At 44.5% G+C, this 21,134-nt stretch overlaps 2 protein-coding genes and 1 non-coding gene across 7 annotated transcripts in view; 2 read left to right on the forward strand and 1 right to left on the reverse strand.

The window, feature by feature from the left end:
* Positions 1-3,989, reverse strand: part of NVL (nuclear VCP like) — a 106,396-nt gene extending 102,407 nt beyond the window's left edge. For all 4 annotated transcript variants that reach the window (XR_012433525.1, XM_005540948.4, XM_065542498.1 and 1 more), the window contains exon 1: positions 3,883-3,989. Coding sequence is in view for 2 of the 4 variants with exons in the window: in XM_005540948.4 (XP_005541005.2) it covers positions 3,883-3,939 (57 nt within the window). In the remaining 2 variants the exon portion in view is untranslated. The remainder of the gene's footprint in view (positions 1-3,882) is intronic.
* Positions 3,990-4,249: 260 nt separating this feature from the next.
* The window catches only part of CNIH4 (cornichon family member 4), a 56,892-nt gene continuing 40,007 nt past the window's right edge, over positions 4,250-21,134 (forward strand). The window contains exons 1-2 of one of the 2 annotated variants that reach the window (XM_065542528.2): positions 4,250-4,416; positions 5,523-5,644. The gene's annotated coding sequence lies outside the window, so the exon portion shown is untranslated. The remainder of the gene's footprint in view (positions 4,417-5,522; positions 5,645-21,134) is intronic. The other variant, XM_065542533.2, reaches the window with a different exon arrangement.
* On the forward strand, positions 9,987-10,085 carry LOC123571228 (small nucleolar RNA U13). Its single transcript, XR_006695416.2, has one exon. It is a non-coding gene; the product is annotated as a small nucleolar RNA U13 (small nucleolar RNA).

Raw genomic sequence — 21,134 nt, forward strand, 5'->3', positions numbered from 1 at the left:
CAGATTGAGCTTTATACTTTAAGATAAACTCTTCATTAATAAAGCATACCAGAAACATAAATAAAAGTAACCAATAATTGTCAAGTCTGAAATCAGAAAATTTAATTAACATTAGTAATCACTATAACACAATATTATTACGAGCATAGTTACAAGGCAGTAAGTGATGGCTTACTTACTAATATCCTAGGTTTCCAAACACCCTAGAACACTGCAATAAACTCATAAGGGCAGCAGGGGATATTTTAAACTTCAAGGAACACAGTGATATTTGACATCTGTCAGATACTGCAGAACTACGAGCTTGAGGCAATTTAGTTTCAATTTTTTTTTTTTTTTTTGAGACGGAGTCTCGCTCTGTTGCCCAGGCTGGAGTGCAGTGGCCGGATCTCAGCTCACTGCAAGCTCCGCCTCCCGGGTTCACGCCATTCTCCTGCCTCAGCCTCCCAAGTAGCTGGGACTACAGGCGCCCACCACCTCGCCCGGCTAGTTTTTTGTATTTTTTAGTAGAGACGGGGTTTCACCATGTTAGCCAGGATGGTCTCGATCTCCTGACCTCGTGATCCACCCGTCTCGGCCTCCCAAAGTGCTGGGATTACAGGCTTGAGCCACCGCGCCCAGCCCCTAGTTTCAATATTAAATCACCTCTTGGCTGGGCATGGTGGCTCATACCTGTAATCCCAACACTTTGGGAGCTCAGGAGTTCGAGACCACCCTGGGCAACAAAGTTTGATCTCATCTCTACAAAAAAATTTAAAAATTGGTTGGGTGTGGTGGCTTGTGCTTATACTCCCAGCATTTTGGGAGGCCAAGGTGGGAGATCGCTTAAGTCCAGACTTAGAGACTGCAGTGAGCTATGATCGAGCCGCTGCACTCCAGCCTGGATAACAGAACGAGACTTTGTCTCAAAAATAAATAAATAAATAAAATAGCCTGAGCGTGGTGGCTTGCACCTGTAATCCCAGCACTTTGAGAGACCAAGGTGGGAGGATTGCTTGAGTCCAGGTGTTCCAGACCAGCCTGGCCAAGATGGTAAGATCTCATCTCTATGAAAAATTTAAAAATTAGCCAGACGTGATAGTGCATACCTGTGGTCCCAGCTACATGGGAGGCTGAGGTGGGAGAATCACTTGACCCCATGAGTTTGAGGTGGTAGTGAGCACTGTTTACACCACTGCACTCCAGCCTGGGTGACAGAGTGAGACCCAGTCTCAAAAATAAAAAATTAAAATTAAATTAAATTAAATATATAGCTAAGTGAAAATTTATTTAAAATCTTGTGTAAGACTATCTTCAGGCCATGTGTATAAGGTGTATATGAAACATAAGTAAACTTCATGTTTAACTTGGGTCCCATCCCCAAATATCTCATTATGTATACACAAACATTCCAAACCCTGAAAAAAATCAATCTGAAACATTTTTTGGTCTTAAGCATTTAGAATAAGGGATATTCAATTTGTACTTTTATAATGAACCGAAGTGAAAGCTACAGAGGAAAACTGATAATGTCAAAAGTTGAAAAGCAGTCAAGTGTGAGGACAGAGAAGAGGCCACTAGATGCAGTAATTAGGAGTCACTGCTCAGAAACTTGAATAAAGTGAAGGAGCAAGTTGTGGGATGCGGGAACATCCAGAGGAAGAGTAATTCAGAGTGAGTGAACAACGAGAACAAAGGTCCTGTGCTTGGCATGTTTGAGAAGGTCTGTGTGGTTGGAACAGGAGACGAAAAGTAAACTAGGACAACAGAGGCCAGAATATGCAGGGCTTTTCTGACTGGGTTTTACTCTAGATGTCTGTGACTCCACTGAAAGGTTTTGAGCAGGGCTATGGCAAGCTCTGATTTTTCCCTTTTTTTTTTTTTTTTTAAATTATACTTTAAGTTCTGGGATACATGTGCAGAACATGCAGGTTGCTACACAGGTATACAAGGGCCATGGTGGTTTCCTGCACCCATCAACCCGTCATTTACATTAGGTATTTCTCCTAATGCTATCCCTCCCCTAGCCTAATTTTTCCCTTTAAAAGGATGTCTTGGCCATGCCTGTAATCCCAGCACTTTGGAAGGCTGAGGCGGGCAGATCAACTGAGGTCAGGAATTCAAGACCAGCCTGGCCAACATGGTGAAACCTCGTCTCTACTAAAAATAGAAAAATTAGCCAGGCGTGATGGCATGCACTTGTAATCCCACCTACTTGGGAGGCTGAGGCAGAAGAATCGCTTGAACCCAGGAGACAGAGGTTGCAGTGAACGAAAAAAAAAAAAAAAAAATTAGATGTCTCTGGCTGCTCTGTGGGGAATAGGCTTTAGGTAAAAGCAGACTCAGAAAGACCAGTTAGGAGGCTATTGCAATAGTATAAGGTAGAGATGATGGTTTGGACTAAGATGGTTATAGGGAAAGACAGTAAGAAGTACTTGGAATATATTTTGAAAGTAAAGCAAACCATGCTGTTGATGGATGGTATACAGGAAATGAAAGAAAGACTCAGAATGACCCTTAAGGCTTTTGGCCTTAACAACTGGACAAACGGTGGTATCACTTACCGAGATACAGAACACTAAGAAAGGGCAGGTTTGAAGGAAGAAAAAATCACAAGTTCCACTTGGCCATTTTAATTTGGAGATACGCTAACTAGGCAGCTGGATATATCAATCTGTACTTCAAGATAAAATCTGGACAGCAGATACAAATGTAGCCGTCATAAATATATAGAGGACAGGACAGCAGCTTGCACCGGTAATCCCAGCACTTTCGGAGGCTGAGGACTGATCGTTTGAGCCCAGGAGTTAGAGACCAACCAGAGTAACATAGTGGAACCCCGTCTCTACAAATGATAATAATAATAATAATAATAATAATAATAATAATAATAAATTGGCCAGATGTGGTGGTGCACACCTGTAGTCCCAGCTACTGGGGAGGCTGAGGAGGGAGGATTGCTTGAGCCAGGGAGGCCGGGGGTGCAGTGAGCTACGATTGTGCCCATGAACAGCCACTGAACTCTAGCCTGGGCAACAGAGCGAGACTGTGTCTCAGAAAAATAAAAATAAAATGAAATAAATATATAGATAATAGAATACATAGAACTATTCAAAGGTTATTAGACTAAATGAGATCACATAGGAAGTATGGATAGATAAGAAAGGTGTATGAGGAAAGAGGAGGAAGGGAAGGGAAGAGAACAGTGGCTCAGAGCACTTCCAACATTTACAAGTTGGTAGGAAAAGATGGGTCCGAAAAGGAGATTGTTTAGGGGCTGGTGAAGTGAAAGAAAAACAAGGAGAATGTGTAGCTCACCAATTCCTAAGTGAAGAAAATTCTCTCCCGCCTTTTAACTCAGACTGCTTGTTTACATTCTAAGGTATTTGCCACACACTGCTTTTTACTGATGGTCATGAAAATGAGAAAACCGTAGGCAAAGTGCCTGTTACTGTTGCCAGACCGTGTTATCTCGTTTTAGTGTGTAAGTTCCTTGACGGCGGAAATTAACGTATTATTTATGCCACCCCTTTTCAAGGACCTCTTACAATGCGAGCGTTTGAAGACCATTCCTGTACTAACTTCACAAGTCAAAGAGGTTAAAATTCAAAGGCTAACTCCACTCTACTGAATGATCTGCGCTGAAGACGACCAGACATCCTCGGCAGCCCCACCAAGCTGCACCCTCCCACTGTCCCCGGTTTCTGCTGAGACTCCGCACCAACGTGGGTAGGGAAGGCCCCGGCACCACCAACGAAGGAGGAACAGACGCACGCCCAGACCCAGACTGGAGAAAAGAAGACTAGTTGAGTTCCACGTGGACGCCACCCGAAAAAAAGGGGAGTGGCACCCTGGGGCAGTGATCGGGGCCCTTGGCGAGACCGAGCGGTGCAGAATACACACCTGGATGACTCGTTGCTTGAGTTTATTATCTACGAACCGGGCGGGTCTAGGCTTCATCGTCTGGGTCTTCCAAAGCCACAGCTCGGACCGTCAGCTCCCAGTCAACCGGGGGCCTCGTAGGGGTTGCCCACCGCGATCGCCGGGCCAGTTGCACCTGAAAAGCGCCCCTCCTGGGGCCTAGCCCGCGCCGTTTCCTTCAGAATAAAAGTAATCGAATGGGGGGCGGGAAATTCCGAGGAGCGGGAGAAGACTTGCAAACCTCAGGGAGTTTCTAGGGGCCTTATTTTGCAGGCCTGCCCAGTGGGCCCTGGAAGATTAGGACCCCTTTGAACGCGCTCAACTTTATTGGTTCCCCGCCGGGCGAACCAGGCTGGAGGAAGTTCCTACCCCGGCGCAGCGTGGGGACACGCTGTCAACGCGTCGGCTGGGAAAGTTGGTTTGCTTTCCTCAGGCGTTCCGGCCGCACCTCGTTCTGATACAAAGCTAGTCTTCGCAAAGCCAGCGGCGGTAGATACTTGGAGTGATAAAATCAGGGTAAAAACACACTACCAGCTGTTGCTTGCTTTCCCACGTAGTTACCTTACATTTTAGAGGCCCAACAAAAGGGCTAGGTGAAAAAGAAAAGGACGGATTTATCCTTATAACTGAGGATAACTAAGTCATTTTTTACTTTCAGAACTCGTTTTACTTACGCTGTTATCATCGGCAGGTAATTTGTTGAATATATCCAGTGCAAGACTCCTTGGCCCAGATTTTATCAAACATTTGTATTTGTCCCAAGAAGTTTATCCTGCACTTAGGGAGACACAAAGGGATAGTTACCAAGCACTAAAAAAAAAAAAAAAAAAAATATATATATATATATATATATATATATATATATATATATATATATGGGCTTTAGTTTCTGTCTTCTTGTTTATTTCTTCCGTGTTTTGAGTATTCTTATTTCAGGTCCTACTTGGCTCATGACAAGGTGAAGTGCAGTATATTAAGGGGCAGAGGGGAAGAGAGAAAATGGAATTAAGAGAATCACACACAAGGGTGTGAGGCCGGGCGAGGTGGCTCTCACCTGTAATCACAGCACTTTGGGAGGCCAAGGCGGGCAGATCACTTGAGGTCAGGAGTTCACGACCAGCCTGGCCAAGATGGTGAAACCTTGTCTCTACTAAAAATGTAAAAATTAGCACTGAATTAAGTATTAGATTTCTCACCCAAAATATTGGTCCCTTTGGTTGCAACTTCATTTCTTCTTCACTATATGTACTGTTTTATTTTTATTTTTTTTAGTTGTGGTAAAATATAAGAACATTTACAATCTTAAACATTTTAAAGTGTGCAGTTTAGTGATATTAATACATTCATAATATGCAAGCATCACTGCCATCTAGCTCCAGAACTCTTTTCATCTTGTAAAACTGAAACTCTATACTAATTAAAAAATAACTTCCCATTCCTCCCTCCCCCCAGCCCCTGGCAACTGCCATTCTACTTACTGTCTTCATGATTTTGACTACACTAACTTCCTCATATAAGTGGAATCTTCCCATATTTGACTTTTGTGAGTGGCTTGTTTCTTAGCTTAATGCCCTCATATAGCATGTGTTAGAATTTCCTTCTTTTCTTCTTTTTTTTTTTAGAAGGAGTCTTGCTCTGTTGCCCAGGCTGGAGTGCAGTGGCACAATCTTGGCTCACTGCAACCTTCACCTCCTGGATTCAAGAGATTCTAACACCTCAGCCTCCTGAGTAGTTGGGACTACAGGTATGTGCCACCATGCCCGGCTAATTTTTTGTATTTTTAGTAGAAATGGCATTTTGCCATGTTGGCCAGGCTGATCTCAAACTCCTGACCTCAGGTGATCCACCTGCCTTGGCCTCCTAAAGTGCTGGAATTACAGGTATGAGCCACTGCACCTGGCCTTTCCTTCACTTTTAAGGTGAGTAAAATTTGGCTCTTTTGCCATTCTGCCTTTTGCCATGGGATGACACAGTAAGAAGGCCCTCACCAAATAACAACTCCTTGATATGGGACTTTCCAGCCTCCTTGCATTCATTTGACAAGTGTATATTGAGTGCCTACCAGTTTCAGTCTCTGCTCTGCGCTTTAGGCTTGTGGGGAAAAGTGGAAGAATTATAACTGTAACTTTTTATAACATTTTAAAAGTTAGATTAGTTATTTATATGCTTGATTACATTAAATGTTAGGAAAGATTCTCTACAGCATATAGTACAAATTTAGTCAATGCTTAGTAATTTTTAAAATGAAATGTAATTCTTTGCATGCCAAATGTCCAACATAGAATGAAAACACACTGAGGCCGGGCATGGTGGCTTATGCCTATAATCCGAGCACTTTGGGAGGCAGAGGCAGGTGGATCACCTGAGGTCAGGAGTTCAAGACCAGCCTGACCAATGTGGTGAACCCCTGTCTCTACTGAAAAATACAAAATTATCTGGGCGTGGTGGCACATGCCTGTAATTCTAGCTACTTGTGAGGCTGAGGCAGGAGAATCACTTGAACCTGGGAGGCAGAGGCTGCAGCGAGCTGAGATCATGCCATTGCACTCCAGCCTGGGCAACAAGAGCAAAACTCCATCTCAAATAAACAAACAAATAACCACATTGAAAGGCCTAGTAGCATCACAACGTGTACTAGGCAACATAGTTTATTCGTCTATAATTTGTCATAGAATACTATCCTACACTTAGGGTTGATTTCATGGGTATGTGACCTGTGCAGTCACGTGGCCCTGTCCTCAGAAGGGCCCCACAGGTGGTTTAATGCTCTACTGTTGCCATCTTGAAATACTTTCTGAAAAAGCTGTCCCTTATTTTCATTTTGTACTGGGTCTTACAACTTATGTAACCAGCCCTTCGTATGTAAACTTGAAGTACTCTAGAATGCTGCCTTCTTATTCCTTTTTTTTTTTTGAGGTGGTGTCTCACTCTGTCGCCAGACTAGAGTGCAGTGGTATAATCTTGCCTCACTGTAACCTCGGCCTCCCAGGTTCAAGCGGTTCTTCTGCCTCAGCCTCCCAAGTAGCTGGGACTCCAGGTGCACGCCACCATGCCCAGCTAATTTTTGTATTTTTAGTAAAGACGGGGTTTCACCATATTGGCCAAGCTGGTCTCGAACTCCTGACCTTGTGATTCGCCTGCCTCGGCCTCTCAAAGTGCTGGGATTACAGGCGTGAGCCACGGCACCCAGCCACCTTCTTAAAGGCAGGGAATGTGTTGTTCATCTCATTACTGCTTCAGGTGCAGAAGGCAATAATTGAAAGTGAATTAATACTAGATGATAATATGCTCAAACATTTCCCATTGGAATTAGCTCATCAATTATTGCCCTGAAGACCATTTTACATTGATTCCAATGTTTGGATTTACAGTATCATGCATCAAAACCAAAAAGATTACTGAACAGTAACCTAAGAGCATATACACTTCAAGCACTTCCCTTTTTAATTGAAACATCCTCCATTCTTCAGTGGTGGTGTAACCCCACCTAGTGGTGGTGGCATATTTTATCTTTTGTCTTTCACACTTTCATTCTCCTAAACCTCATACAGTATTTCACTAGCAAACAGCTTCTGGTCTAATTGTGCTTCATAACTAGGGTGATTTATGTCCAGATTTGCTCAGGACAGTCCTGATTTTTGCCTGTTGATTCAGCAAAATTATTACTAGTATCCCCTTTGTGGAAATACATGAAGACTATTTGAAGACTACATGAGAAGAGGTGAAGACTATTTGTTCAGAGTTTGCTATAACAAGGGAGTCAGCCACCATCACTTGCGTTTTGTCAGAGCCTCAAAAACAGAGAAGTGGGAAAACTTTACAGTGGGGAATAGGGGAAGGCTTCAGGTGTGCCCTAACTGAAGACTGTTGTCATAGGGAAGCTATAGGTGGGGTAACTAGAACTAGCAGAGCATCCTATGTGTTTGGTTGGGATGCACAGTTGGTTTTCTTTTGGCCCTATGTTGACAGCAGGTCCAAAAATTTAAAAAGCTATCATTTTTTAATAAAGTTCTTGCCATCTGGGGCCATTTGTTACAGGGGTTGTTGCTGGGTTCCTGGATTGTTTCCTAGTGACAGTGATCTAACTTCCTACATGTCTGATTTGTAGATGATAGATTGGTTTTCTGGTCTGGTTGTTGCAGATTGTGAGTCAGAGTTCTATTTTTGCATATGGTCTGGCCATTTTTCATTCACATGTTCAGTGTCTTCCTGTTATCTCTCTAAAACGTTCCAGTTTGGACAATGTAGGACCACTCTATGTGTAGTAGGAACATGGAGAAAAATATGAAGTTTGCATGTCAGAGGATCCTTACTGAGATGCAGAAATGAGGCCTGCCTGCTTGCTGGGAGCTGGAGACTGAGTTCTGTTCTGTTCTGTTCTGTTCTTTTTTGAGACAGGGTTATATGGTTTGGCTGTATCGCCACTCAAATCTCATCTTAAATTGTAGCTTCTGTAATTCTTATGAATTGTGGGAAGGACCCAGTGGCAGGTAAATGAATCATAGGGGCGGTTTCCCCATACTGTTCTCGTGGTAGTAAGTCTCATGAGATCTGATGGTTTTATAAGGTGTTTCCCCTTTCGCTTAGCTCTAATTCTGTCTCATCTGCCACCATGTAAGACGTGCCTTTAATCTTCCACCATGATTGTGAGGCCTCCCCAGCCACGAGGAACTATGAGTCCATTAAGCCTCTTTTTCTTTATAAATTACCCAGTCTCGGGTGTGTCTTTATCAGCAGTGTGAAAATGGACTAATACAGAGCATCCCACTCTGTCGCCCAAACTAGGGTGCAGTGGCATGATTTCAGCTCACTGCAACCTCTGCTTCCCTGATTTTTGTTTTTGTTTTTGTTTTGTTTTTTTGAGACATAGTCTTGCTCTGTCGCCCAGGCTGGAGTACAGTGGCACGATCTCAGCTCACTGCAACCTCCACCTCCCACGTTCAAGCAATTCTCTGCTTCAGCCTCCCGAGTAGCTGGGATTGCAGGTGCCCACCATCACACCCAGCTAATTTTTTTGTATTTTTAGTAGAGATGGGGTTTCAGCATCTTGGCCAGGCTGGTCTTGAACTCCTGACCTCATGATCCACCCTCCTTGGCCTCCCAAAGTGCTGGGATTACAGGCGTGAGCCACTGCGCCTGGCCGCTTCCCTGGTTTAAGTGATTCTCCCACCCCAACCTCCTGAGTAGCTGGGACTACAGGTGCATGCCACCACACCCAACTAACTTTTGTATTTTTTGGTAGAGGTGGAGTTTCATCACCTTGGCCAGGCTGGTCTCAAACTCCTGACCTCAAGTGATCCACCCGCTTCAGCCTCCCAAACTGCTGGGATTACAGGCATGGACCACTGTGCCCGGCCTTGAGCTTTTTGAGATTAAAAAAATATATTTGATTTATTTTATTTGGTAATGGCTAACAATTCCGTTTTCTAATCAGGTTTATCATTCTTTGAGGTGATTGCCTCATTTATGTCCCTAATCTTGAATAGGATGAAAATAATATTCTCCCAGGTTTCAAGCAATTCAAGCAATTCTCCTACCTCAGCCTCCCAAGTAGCTGGAATTACAGGCATGCACCACCATGCCTGGCTAATTTTTTTGTGTTTTTAGTAGAGATGGGTGATCCACCCACCTCCACCTCCCAAATTGCTGGGATTACAGGCATGAGTCATTGCTCCCGGCCTGAATCTTTCATACAGAACGTTTTTAGTAAATAATTGTTAGGTAAATGAATGAAAATTGTGAAGTAAATAATCAGAGTACTGTGATAGAAAATAACAAGGCCAGGTGCGGTGGCTCATACCTGTAATGCCAGCACTTTGGGAGGCCGAGGCGGGCGAATCACCTGAGGTTGGGACTTTGAGACCAGCCTGACCAACATGGAGAAACCCCCATCTCTACTAAAAATACAATATTAGCCAAGGGTGCTGGCGCATGCCTGTAATCCCAGCTACTCCGGAGTTTGAGGCAGGAGAATTGCTTGAACCCGGGAGGCGGAGATTGCAGTGAGCCGAGATTGTGCCACTGCACTTGAGCCTGGGCAACGAGAGCAAAACTGTCTCAAAAAAAGGGAAGAAAATAACAAAGAAATTCTTTTGTAGTTCCTAAGTGTGAAGAATGCGTGTTCATGCACAGGGGTGAGATGTGCTACCCTCAAACATTGTTCCATGCACATGACCTGTCTGACATGGAAAAAAAAGAAGAAAATAAAAAAGGGAGACCACCTCAGTCCCTGGTCAAGGGAGGTCTTTCTAAGAACGTGACAGGTAAGGACTTTAAGTATAGGAGGAGCCAATTGTACAAGGAGAGTGGGAAGAGTTTCAGGTAAAGAGAGCATCGTGTGCCAAGACTTTAAGCAGAAAAGAAGTTGACCTGTTCCAGGAACAGAAACAGAGAAAAATAAGCTTCTTTGTTGTTTAAACCACCATTATTTCAGGTTTTTTGTCATTTAAAACCAACATTAATTTGAACAAGTACAGGCATTTGGAGGAATTTTAAAAGTTGAGTCTAAGATTGATGCAGAAGAGAAAATGACAGAAAAGAGCCAAAACATTCCTGAATAAGAACCTGGTATCATTAACATTTTTTAAAAAACACTATTGAGGTATAATTTACCTATAATAAAAAGGATCCATTTTAAGTGTGTAACTCAGTTATTTTATTCATTTATTTATTTATTTTTAAAAGATGGTGTCAGGCTGGGTGCGAAGCGAGACTCCGTCTCAAAAAAAAAAAAAAAAAAAAGATGGTCTCAGGCCAGGTGCGGTGGCTCATGCCTGTAATCCCAGCACTTTGGGAGGCCTAGGCGGGTGGATCACCTGAGGTCAGGAGTTTGAGACCAGCTTGACCAACATGGAGAAAACCCATCTCTACTAAAAATGCAAAAATTAGCCGGGCGTGGTGGTGCATGCCTGTAATCCCAGCTACGCAGGAGGCTGAGGCAGGAGAATCACTTGAACCCGGGAGGCGGAGGTTGTGGTGAGCTGAGATTGCACCATTGCACTCCATCCTGGGCCACAAGAGTGAAACTCCACCTCAAAAACAAAACAAAACAAAACAAAACAAAACAAAACAAAAACCAAAGTCTCACTCTTGTGGCCCAGGCTGGAGTGCAGTTCTGATCATAGCTCACTGTAGCTTCAGCCTCCTGAACTCAAGTGACCCTCCTGCCTCAGCCTCCTGAGTAGTTAAGATTACAGGCATGTGTCACTGTGCTGGCTATCTTATTTTTTTTTAAACTGGGTCTTGCTATGTTACCCAGGCTGGTTTCGAACCCCTGGCCTCAAGCAATCCTTCTGCCTCAGCCTCCAAGAGGGCTGGGATTACAGGTGTTGAGCTACCATGCTGGGCAAATTTTTTTCTAATTGAGGTATATTTACATAGCATAAAATTCACCATTTTATTCATTTTAAAGTATATAATTCAGTGGCTTTTAATATGTTTACAGGGTTATACAGACATTACCACTATATAGTTCCAGAACATTTTCATTAGCCCAGAAAGGAACCCTGTAACTATTAAGCAATCACTTCAATTTTCCCCTCTTCCCAGCCCCTGGAAACCACAAATCTACTTTTTGTTTCTATGGATTTGCCTATTTTGGATATTTCATATAAATGGAATTATACAATATGTGACCTTTTGTGTCTGATTTCTTTCACTTAGCATAATGTTTCCAAGGATTCTCCATGTTATAGCATGTATTAATACTTCATACCTTTTCATTGCTGAGTAATATTCTGTGGTATAGATATATCCCATTTTAGTTATCAGTTCATCACCTGGTAGACATTTGGGTTATTTCCACTTTAAGTTTCAGTTCTGTGGAGTATAAAGTACACCCAGAAGTGGAATTGTTATGGAGCAAGGGCTCACTGCCTGATAGGCATAGAAGCCAATACTGAGGCAGGAGAATAGGGTGTGGAGACAGGGAGCCTTCACTTCAGCCTCTGATTAGTTGCAGGCCAAGTCTTTATTTGCATAGAGTGTAACTTACTTCAGCTTCCAATTGGTCAGGGGCCAAGTCTTCATCTACATAGGGTGTAACCAATAGGAAACTTCTAAAGGGTACTTAAACTCCAGAAGATTTTGCAGCCAGGAGCTCTTGAGCTGCTTGCTCAAGCCAGCTCCCCTCTGTGGCGTGTACTTTCGCTTCAATAAATCGAAAGTATTTATTGTACTTCATTCTTTTTATTACTGTGCTTCATTCTTTTGTTGCTTTGTTTGTGCGTTTCGTTCAATTCTTTGTTCAACACACCAAGAACGTGGACAACTCGTCAAGACCTGGACAACCTAGTCAAGACCCTTCACCAGTAACAATACCATGGCACTTGCTTTTGAGAAAATAGAAACCTTTATTGCAAAGTTGACTTGCCATGCTCAAATCTGTCTGCCTGAACTGGAGAATGGGGACAGGTTTTATAGGCAGATAGTTACAATGAGGAAGATAGGAAAATGCAATGAGATAGGCCAGGTGTGGTGGCTCACGCCTATAATCTCAACACTTTGGGAGGCCCAGGTGGGTGGATCACTTGAGGTCAGGAGTTCAAGACCAACCTAACAAACATGGTGAAACCTCATCTCTACTAAAAATACAAAAATTAGCCAGGCATGGTGGTGCACACCTGTGGTCCCAGCTGCTTGGGAGGCTGAGGCAGGAGAATCACTTGAACTTGGGAGGTGGAGGTTGCAATGAGCTGAGATTGCGCCACTGCCCTCCAGCCTGGGAGACAAAGTAAGACTCCATCAAAAAAAAAAAAAAAAAGGAAAAATGCAATGAGATATGATCTGATTGGGTCATGCTGAGGGTCCTTGGCTCTTAAGTCTGTACTGCAACAAAATAGGGTACTCCTTGTTTCTGAATTTGGTCCCCGTTCCTTGATGCAAGCACTTTGGTTCTGCTCGTGATGAACTTTTTCATTCGTCCTGGCTCCTAAGTCCAATGGGGCACATTTGGCTCATCTGGGCATGCTTAGGTTATGTAACTTGCAACCTGGGGGTCCACTGAGAAACCACTCAGAACTTTGTTACACAAAGGTTGAACCAGATTGAATTGATTATGCTGCTAACAGAATTGCTGGGTCATATAATTCAGTGTCTTTAACTTTTTGAAGAATCACTGAACTGTTCCCTCCAGCTGCTGCAACATTGTACGTTTGTACCAGCAAGGTTCAGATTTCTCCATATCCTCCCCAACAGTTAATTTCTCTTTTGTTTTTTAATTACAGCCATTCTAGTAGGTGTGAAGTAATATCTTTTTTTTTTTTTTTTTTTTGAGACAGGGTCTCACTGTGTCACACAGGCTGGTGTGCAGTGGCCCAATCACGGCTCACTGCAGCCTTGACCTCCTGGGCTCAAGTGATCCTCCTACCTCAGCCTGCCACATAGTTGGAACTAACAGATGCATACCACCACACCCAGCTAATTTTTTGTATTTTTTGTAGTCACGGGATTTTGCTGTGTTGCTCAGGCCTGCCTTGGCCTCCCAAAGTGTTAGGATTACAGGTGTGAGCCACCTTGCTCAGCCACAATCAAATGATTATCATTTTGATTGACATTTTTGTAAAGTTAATTTCTTTCTTTCTTTTTTTTTTTTTTGTTTTTTTGAGATGGAGTCTCGCTCTGTTGCCCAGGCTGGAGTGAAGTGGCCAGATCTCAGCTCACTGCAAGCTCCGCCTCCCGGGTTCACGCCATTCTCCTGCCTCAGCCTCCCAAGTAGCTGGGACTACAGGTGCCCGCCACCTCGCCCAGCTAGTTTTTTGTATTTTTTAGTAGAGACGGGGTTTCACCATGTTAGCCAGGATGGTCTCGATCTCCTGACCTCGTGATCCGCCCGTCTTGGCCTCCCAAAGTGCTGGGATTACAGGCTTGAGCCACCGCGCCTGGCCGTTAATTTCTTAATGATTGCCCTGGAAAGTAAAATTAACATCTTAATTTATAACAATCTAGGTGAATTAATACCAACTTAGTTTCAATAGTATACAAAAACCTTACTGTTATATAGCTTTATCTCCCCTCCCATATTGTTATTGTTACATATTCAGCTTTATACATTATGCCCATCAGCATAGATTTATAATTACAGTTTTATGTAGTTGTATTTATTTATTTATTTATTTGAGATGCAATCTTGCTCTGTGACCTGGGCTGGAGTGCTGTGGCGCGATCTCAGCTCACTGCAACCTCCACCTCCTGGGTTCCAGGATTACAGGTGTGCACCACAACACCCGGCTAATTTTTGTATTTTTTTAGTAGAGGCAGGGTTTCACCATATTGGCCAGGCTGGTCTTGAATTCCTGACCTTGTGATCCACCTGCCTCAGCCTCCCAAAGGAGGCTCATGCCTGGGATTACAGGCATGAGCCACCAAACCCGGCCTATGTAAAGGGGAAGGTTATAAGCCAAATTTTATATATATATATGTTTTTGTTTTTGTTTTAAGATGGAGTTTTGCTCTTGTTTCCCAGCTAGAATGCAATGGCATGACCTCGGCTCATTACAACCTCTGCCTCCCAGGTTCAAGCAAGTCTTCTGCCTCAGCCTACCGAGTAGCTGGGATTTCAGGCATGTGCCACCATGCTTGGCTAATTTTGATTTTTAGTAGAGCCGGGGTTTCACCGTGTTGCTCAGGCTGGTCTCTTAACTCCTGACCTTAGGTGATCCGCCCACCTCAGCCTCCCAAAGTGCTGGGGTTACAGGTGTGAGCCACTCCACCCAGTCCAAAAATGTATTTTATACTGACTTTATTTATTATTATTATTATTATTTTGAGACGGCGTTTCACTCTTGTCGCCCAAGCTGGAGTGCAATGGCATAATCTCGGCTCACTGCAACCTCTGCCTCCCGGGTTTAAGAACTTCTCCTGCCTCAGCCTCCCAAGTAGCTGGGATTACAGGCACACGCCACCATACTCGGCTAATTTTTTGTATTTTTAGTAGAAACGTTTTTCAGCATGTTAGCCAAGCTGATCTCGAACTCCTGACCTCAGCTGATCTGCCCGCCTCGGCCTCCCAAAGTGCTGAGATTACAGGTGTGAGCCACTGTACCTGGCCTATTTATTTATTTATTTTTAATTAATTTTTTTTTTTTTTTTGAGACGAAGTCTCACTCTTGTCACCCAGGCTAGAGTGCAATGGCACGATCTCGGCTCACTGCAACCTCCACCTCCCAGGCTCAAGCAATTCTCCTGCCTCAGCCTCCCGAGTAGTTGGAATTACAGGCACCCGCTACTACGCCCGGCTAATTTTTATATTTTTAGTACAGATGAGGTTTCACTATGTTGACCAGGCTGGTCACGAGCTCCTGACCTTAAGTGATCCGCCTGCCCCAGTCTCCCAAAGTGCTGGGATTACAGGCATGAGCCACTGCAACCGGCCTATACTGACGTTAATATTTACTTAGGTAGTTACCTTTACTAGAATTCTTTATTTCCTCATATGGTTTTTGTTACAGGATCTTTGTTGCTTTTCTGGCTGGTAACCTCTGTGGCTGGTGGCGCCTTTGCCTGAGTTTTGCTTGTGCCCACTGGGCTCGTTCTGCCCACTGGACCTGGAAGGCTGTGCTGGGCTCATGCTACCGGTCTGGATCCCAGGCTTGCCAAGGACAAGTCAGGCATGGGGCAGTGAGGTGTGTGTGAATGAGTCAGGCGTGGAGCTGACTCTGGGATCTGGCCACTGCACAGTCAGACATCCTGGCTGCTGCAGAGGGGCAGGCAGCTTCAGGTGCCAGCATGGGCTCCAACTCTCTGCGAGGTTGCAGATGGATAAGGCGCATGGCAAGCAGCTTCCACAGCTGGCATTGGGAAACCCAGGTGCCTGGAAGCTTGGAGATGCCAGGAACCACAGGGCCCCAAAGAGGGAGTCACAGCCCTGACCTGGGGAGCTCCCAGGTTGGGACTCCCCAAAGAGGCACAGATCTTCTCTTCACCCACAACATGGTGAGCAAGGAGCATGTTTCAGCCCTGTTTGTGTTACAGCTCTTTTAGCCTCACCATTTGGTGGGCCCCAAGTTCGTGTCCTGTGACCAGGAAGAATGAGGTACTCAGACAAATGGAGGATGAGCAAGCTTTATTAAGCCATATAATAGGTCAGAGGAGACTCACAGGGGCAGCTCCTTTCCATAGCCAGGGTGTCCATTTGAGTGTTCAGTTCACAGCAGAGAGGGTAGCTCCTCTCTGCAGGTAGATCGTCCCAACAAGTGTTCATCTCCCAGCAGAGAGGGTAGCTCCTCTCTACAGTTGGTCATCCCAAGTGTTCTGCTCTCAGCAGAGAAGGTAGCTCCTCTCTACAGCTGGTAGTCCCGTGGTCTGTTCAACTCTAGCTGATCCCAAGGCTTTTACCGGCCTCAGAGGAGAAGCAGCCATGGGAAGGCCCCGGAAGGGCACCACAAGTTCCCACTCCAGTCCACAGGATTGGCAGCTTGGCTCCCAGCCTTCAGGACCTCCCTGGCCTGAAGGTAGGGCCTCACCAGTTACCTGCCCTTTTCTGCCCAAGGAGCCTGTCTGCCTCCTGCTGCCGTCCATGGCGCCCAGGCTGCTTGCACCAAGGGACACCTGCAGGCCAGTGCTGAGCTGCCCTCAGCTCCCTCTTGGCTTCCCCCTGACGCTCATGGGCACCCACAGTCCAGAGGGGGCTGAGGTGACAGGGGCCTGGCATGTCAGGGCTGCCCGAGCATGTGCACACCCGGTCAGGCTGTGACAGCACCCGGGCCCAGCTCCAATTTCACTCTGAGATAGGAGCGAGTGCCGGGAGTGGGGAGAGCCAGGCGGTGGGGAGAGCCAGGCAGCGGGAGCAGACACTCCCGAACCTGTGGGGAGAAGGGGGTCTTCCCTGGTTCTCCATGGTGCAGACTGCAGAGACGCCCAGGTCCTGTGCCTGTAAGGGCGGGGCTCCCACCGGTTGCATGGAGTATGCTGGCAGCCCTGGCTGCACCTCCTCACAGCCCAGAGCGCGGGCCCCAGCTCCTCGCTGGGCCCCTCTCTGCCCAACCCTCTGTACCCGAACGGCTTCTCCCCCACGGACAGTCAGCCCCGCCTTGCCCCATCGCAGAGACCCCCAGGGCGGTGGGCTTTGGTTGGGGGTTCCCGCTTGTCCCTGGCTCCTGCCATCTCCGTGGAGCGCGGCACCGCCTTGGACCCAGCTCCACGTCCTCCCGGTTCCCTCCCCGCGAGGCCTGGGAGCGGTCCTGTCCGGCTGCGCAAGGTTGGGTGTGGCGCAGTTAGCTACCTTTGGAACGCAGGGCGCAGGGGACCCATAGCCGCTACTGCTGCTCCTGCAGCGGCTCCTGCTGGTACTGCTTGCACCTTCCTCCTGCAGCTCGTGCAGTGGCAGTGACCGTGTCCTTTCATTTCAGCCTGACGTACTACCTTTTCGTGTAGAGCAGGACTACTAGTAAAGAACTCTCTCAGTTTGTGGAATATGTGTATTTTTCCTTTGTTTAAAAAGAAATTTTAAATTATAGTTAAAAACACATAACATAAAATTTATTATGTTAACCATTTTTAAGTGTACAGTTCAGTACTGTTAATTGTATTCACATTGTTGTGTAAGTAACATATCTACAGAACTTTTTTTATCTTGCAAAACTGAAACTCTATACCTATAGATCAATAACTCCCTATTTCCCACTTGCCCCAGACTCTGGCAACCACCATTCTACTTTCTGCTTCTATAAATTTGAGTACTTTACATAATTCATATGAGTGGAATCATACAACATTTGTCCTTTTGTGATTGGCTTATTTCAATTAGCATAATGTCCTCAAGGTTCATCTATGATATAGCATGAGAGAGGAGTTGTTTTCTTTTTAAAGGCTGTATAATATTTCATCATTTGTGTGTGGCACATTTTCTTTACCTATTCATCCATCTATGGACATTTGTCCACGGATAGACACTTTTCTTTCCTTTTTTTTGAGACAGAGTCTTACTCTGTCACCAGGCTGGAGTGCAATGGCTTGATCTCGGCTCACTGCAACCTCCGCCTCCCGGGTTCAAGGAATTCTCCTGCCTCAGCCTCTTGAGTAGCTGGGACTACAGGTGCACACCACCATGCCCAGCTAATTTTTTTGTATTTTTAGTAGAGATGGGGTTTCACCATGTTGGCCAGGATGGTCTCAATCTTTTGACCTCCTGATCCATCTGCCTTGGCCTCCCAAAGTGCTGGGATTACAGGTGTGAGCCACCACACCTGGCCTGTTTCCCTTTTTTTACTCTTGTGAATAATGGTGCAATGAACATGTGTGTTCAAATATTTCTTTGAGATTCTGCTTTCAGTTCTTTTGGACATATACTCACAAGTGAGATCCCATAGGTGCTAGATCCTATGGTAATTCTATTTTTAATTGTTTGAGGAACCACCATACTATTTTTCATAGCACCTGTACCATTTTACATTCCCACCAACAGTGCACAAGGCTTTCCATTTCTCCACATCCTCACCAACACAAGTTATTTCTTGGTTGTGTGTATCTCTATGTGTGTGTGCAGTGTGTGTGTGTTTTAAATTATGGCCAACCAAATGGGTGCAAGGTGATATCTCATTCTGTTTTCTTTGATAATTAGTGATATTGAGGATCTTTTCATATATTTGTGGGCTATTTGTGTATCTTCTTGGGAAAAATGTTTTCATGTCTTTGACCATTTTAAAATCAAGTTAAGAGTGCGTGCATATGTTGTGGGAGATGAGGCCTTGCTATGTTACTCAGGCTAGTCTCAAACTCCTGGCCTCAAGTTATCCTCCCGCTTCCACCTCCCAAAGTGTTACAAGTGTGAGCCACTGTGCCCAGCCAGGTGATTTGTTTTATTATAGTTTTTTTTTTTTTTTTTTTTTTTTTTTTTTTTAAGAGCTAGGGTCCTGCTCTATCACCTAGACTTCAGTGTAGTGGCATGATCATAGCTCACTGCAGCCTTGAACTCCTAGGCTCAAGCAATTTTCCTGCTTCACCCTTCTGAGAATCTGGGGCTACAGGTGTGTGCCAGTATGCCCAGCTAATTATTTTATTTTCTGTAGATATGGATTCTCACTTTGTTGCCCAGGCTGAGAAGTTCTCTCTATATTTTGAATATTAATCTCATCAGATATATGATTTGCAAATATTTTCTCCCATTCTGTAGCTTGCCTTTTCACATTATTGGTTATGTCCTTTGATGCACAGAAAGTTTTAAGTCTGATGTAGTCCCATTTGTCTATTTTTTCTTTTTGTTGCATATGCTTTTGGTGTCATATGTAAAAAATTATTGCCAAATCCAATGACATAAAGATTTTTCCCTATGTTTTTCATCTAGAAGTTTTATAGTTTTAGATCTTATGTTTTCCTTTCACTTTTTCTTTTAATTTTTTTTTTTTTTGAGATGGGATTTCGCTCTTGTTGCCCAGACTGGAGTGCAATGGCGTGATCTTGGCTCACTGCAACCTTCGCCTCCCAGGTTCAAGCGATTCTCCTGCCTCAGCCTCCTGAGTAGCTGGGATTACAAGTGCCCACCACCATGCCCGACTAATTTTTTGTATTTTTAGTAGAGATGGGGTTTCACCATGTTGGCCAGTCTGGTCTCAAACTCCTGACCTCAAGTGATCTGCCTGCCTTGGCGTCCCAAAGTTCTGGGATTACAGGCATGACCCACCATGATTGGCCCTCCTTTCACTTTTTAAGAATCATTTTGCTGGACATAAAATTCTTGGTTTAGAGAGGTTTTCCCTTCTTTCTACACTTTATGTTATTCCAGTACCACCTGGCCTCCATGGTTTCTGATGAAAAATCAGCTGTTAATCTTATTGAGCATCACTGGTATATAATTAATTGCTTCTTTCTTGCTACCTTCTGAATTCCTTCTTCAGCGTTGAATAGTTTGATAATGGCCTGGCGTGATGGCTTATGCTTGTACTCTCAGCCCTTTGGGAGGCCAAGGCAGGAGGATTGCTTGAACCTAGGATTTTGAGGTTACAATGAGCTATGTTCATGCAACCACACTCCAGGCTTGGTGACAGAATGAGACCTTGTCTCAAAAAAAAGTTTGATCATGATTTGTCTCAGTAGGAATCTCTTTGAGCTTATCCTTCTTGGGATTTGTTGAGGTCCTTGGTTGTGTAGAAACTTTCTTGTTTCTTTGCATGCCTATTTTTCTGTTGTTGAAAACTGAACATTTTAAGGTTGTGTTTTGCTTTTGAGATGGAGTCTTGCTCTTTTGCCCAGGCTGGAGTGCAGTGGCGTGATCATAGCTCACTGCAGCCTCGATCTGACAGGCTCAGCATTCTCCCACCTCAGCCTTCCAAGTAACTGGGACTACAGGTGTGCACTACCATGCCTGACTAATTTTTCTTTTTTTTTTTTTCTGTATTTTTTATAGAGATGGGATTTTGCCTTGCCCAGGCTGGTTTCGAACTCCTGGCTCATGTGATCTGCCACCTCAGCCTCCCAAAGTGCTGGGATTATGGGCTTGAGCCACTGCCTTGGTCTGTTTCTTTTTTGAGGGTGGTTAGGAGGATGGAGACTCCCTCTGTTGCCCAGGCCAGAATGCAGTGACGCAATCTCGGCTCTCTGCAACCTCCGCCTCCCAGGTTCAAGAGATTCTCTTGCATTAGCATCCCAAGTAGCTGGGTTTACAGGTGCCTGTCACTGTGTCTGGCTAATTATTGTATTTTTAGTAGAGACGGGATGTCACCATGTTGGCCAGGCTGCTCTCGAACTGCTGGCCTCAAGTGATCCTCCCACCTTGGACTCCCAAAGTGCTGGAATTACAGGCGTGATCCCAGGCCCTTCATCTGTTTTTGACTTCTGTTGCTCAATATATTGTCTTTGAGATATCCATGTTTTGTGTATATCAGTAGTTCATTGTTTTTATTACTGGGTATTATTCTATTTTATGATTATGCCACAATTTGTTTATCTATTTGCTTGTTCATAATTGTTGGGTAATTTCCAGGTTTTTTCCCTACATTTTCTTTTTTTTTAGAGATGGGGTCTCACTATGTTGCCCAGGTTAGAGTATAGTGGCTATTCACAAACACGATTATAGTGTACTATAGCCTCGAACTCCTGGGCTTAAGTGATTCTCCTGTCTCAGCTTCCCAAGTAGCTGGGACTACAGATACACACCACTGTGCCCAACTCTCTAGTATTTTTAAGTGCATATTTATTCATATTATATTAGCTTATATATCTGAATTGTTTTTCTGTATGCACAATTGGTAATTTGCATTCAGTGATGTTTCTCTTGTTCAAGAATATTTTTGTTGTTGTTA

The sequence above is a fragment of the Macaca fascicularis genome, chromosome 1 (genome assembly GCF_037993035.2).
Source record: "Macaca fascicularis isolate 582-1 chromosome 1, T2T-MFA8v1.1".
NCBI lineage: Eukaryota > Metazoa > Chordata > Mammalia > Primates > Cercopithecidae > Macaca > Macaca fascicularis.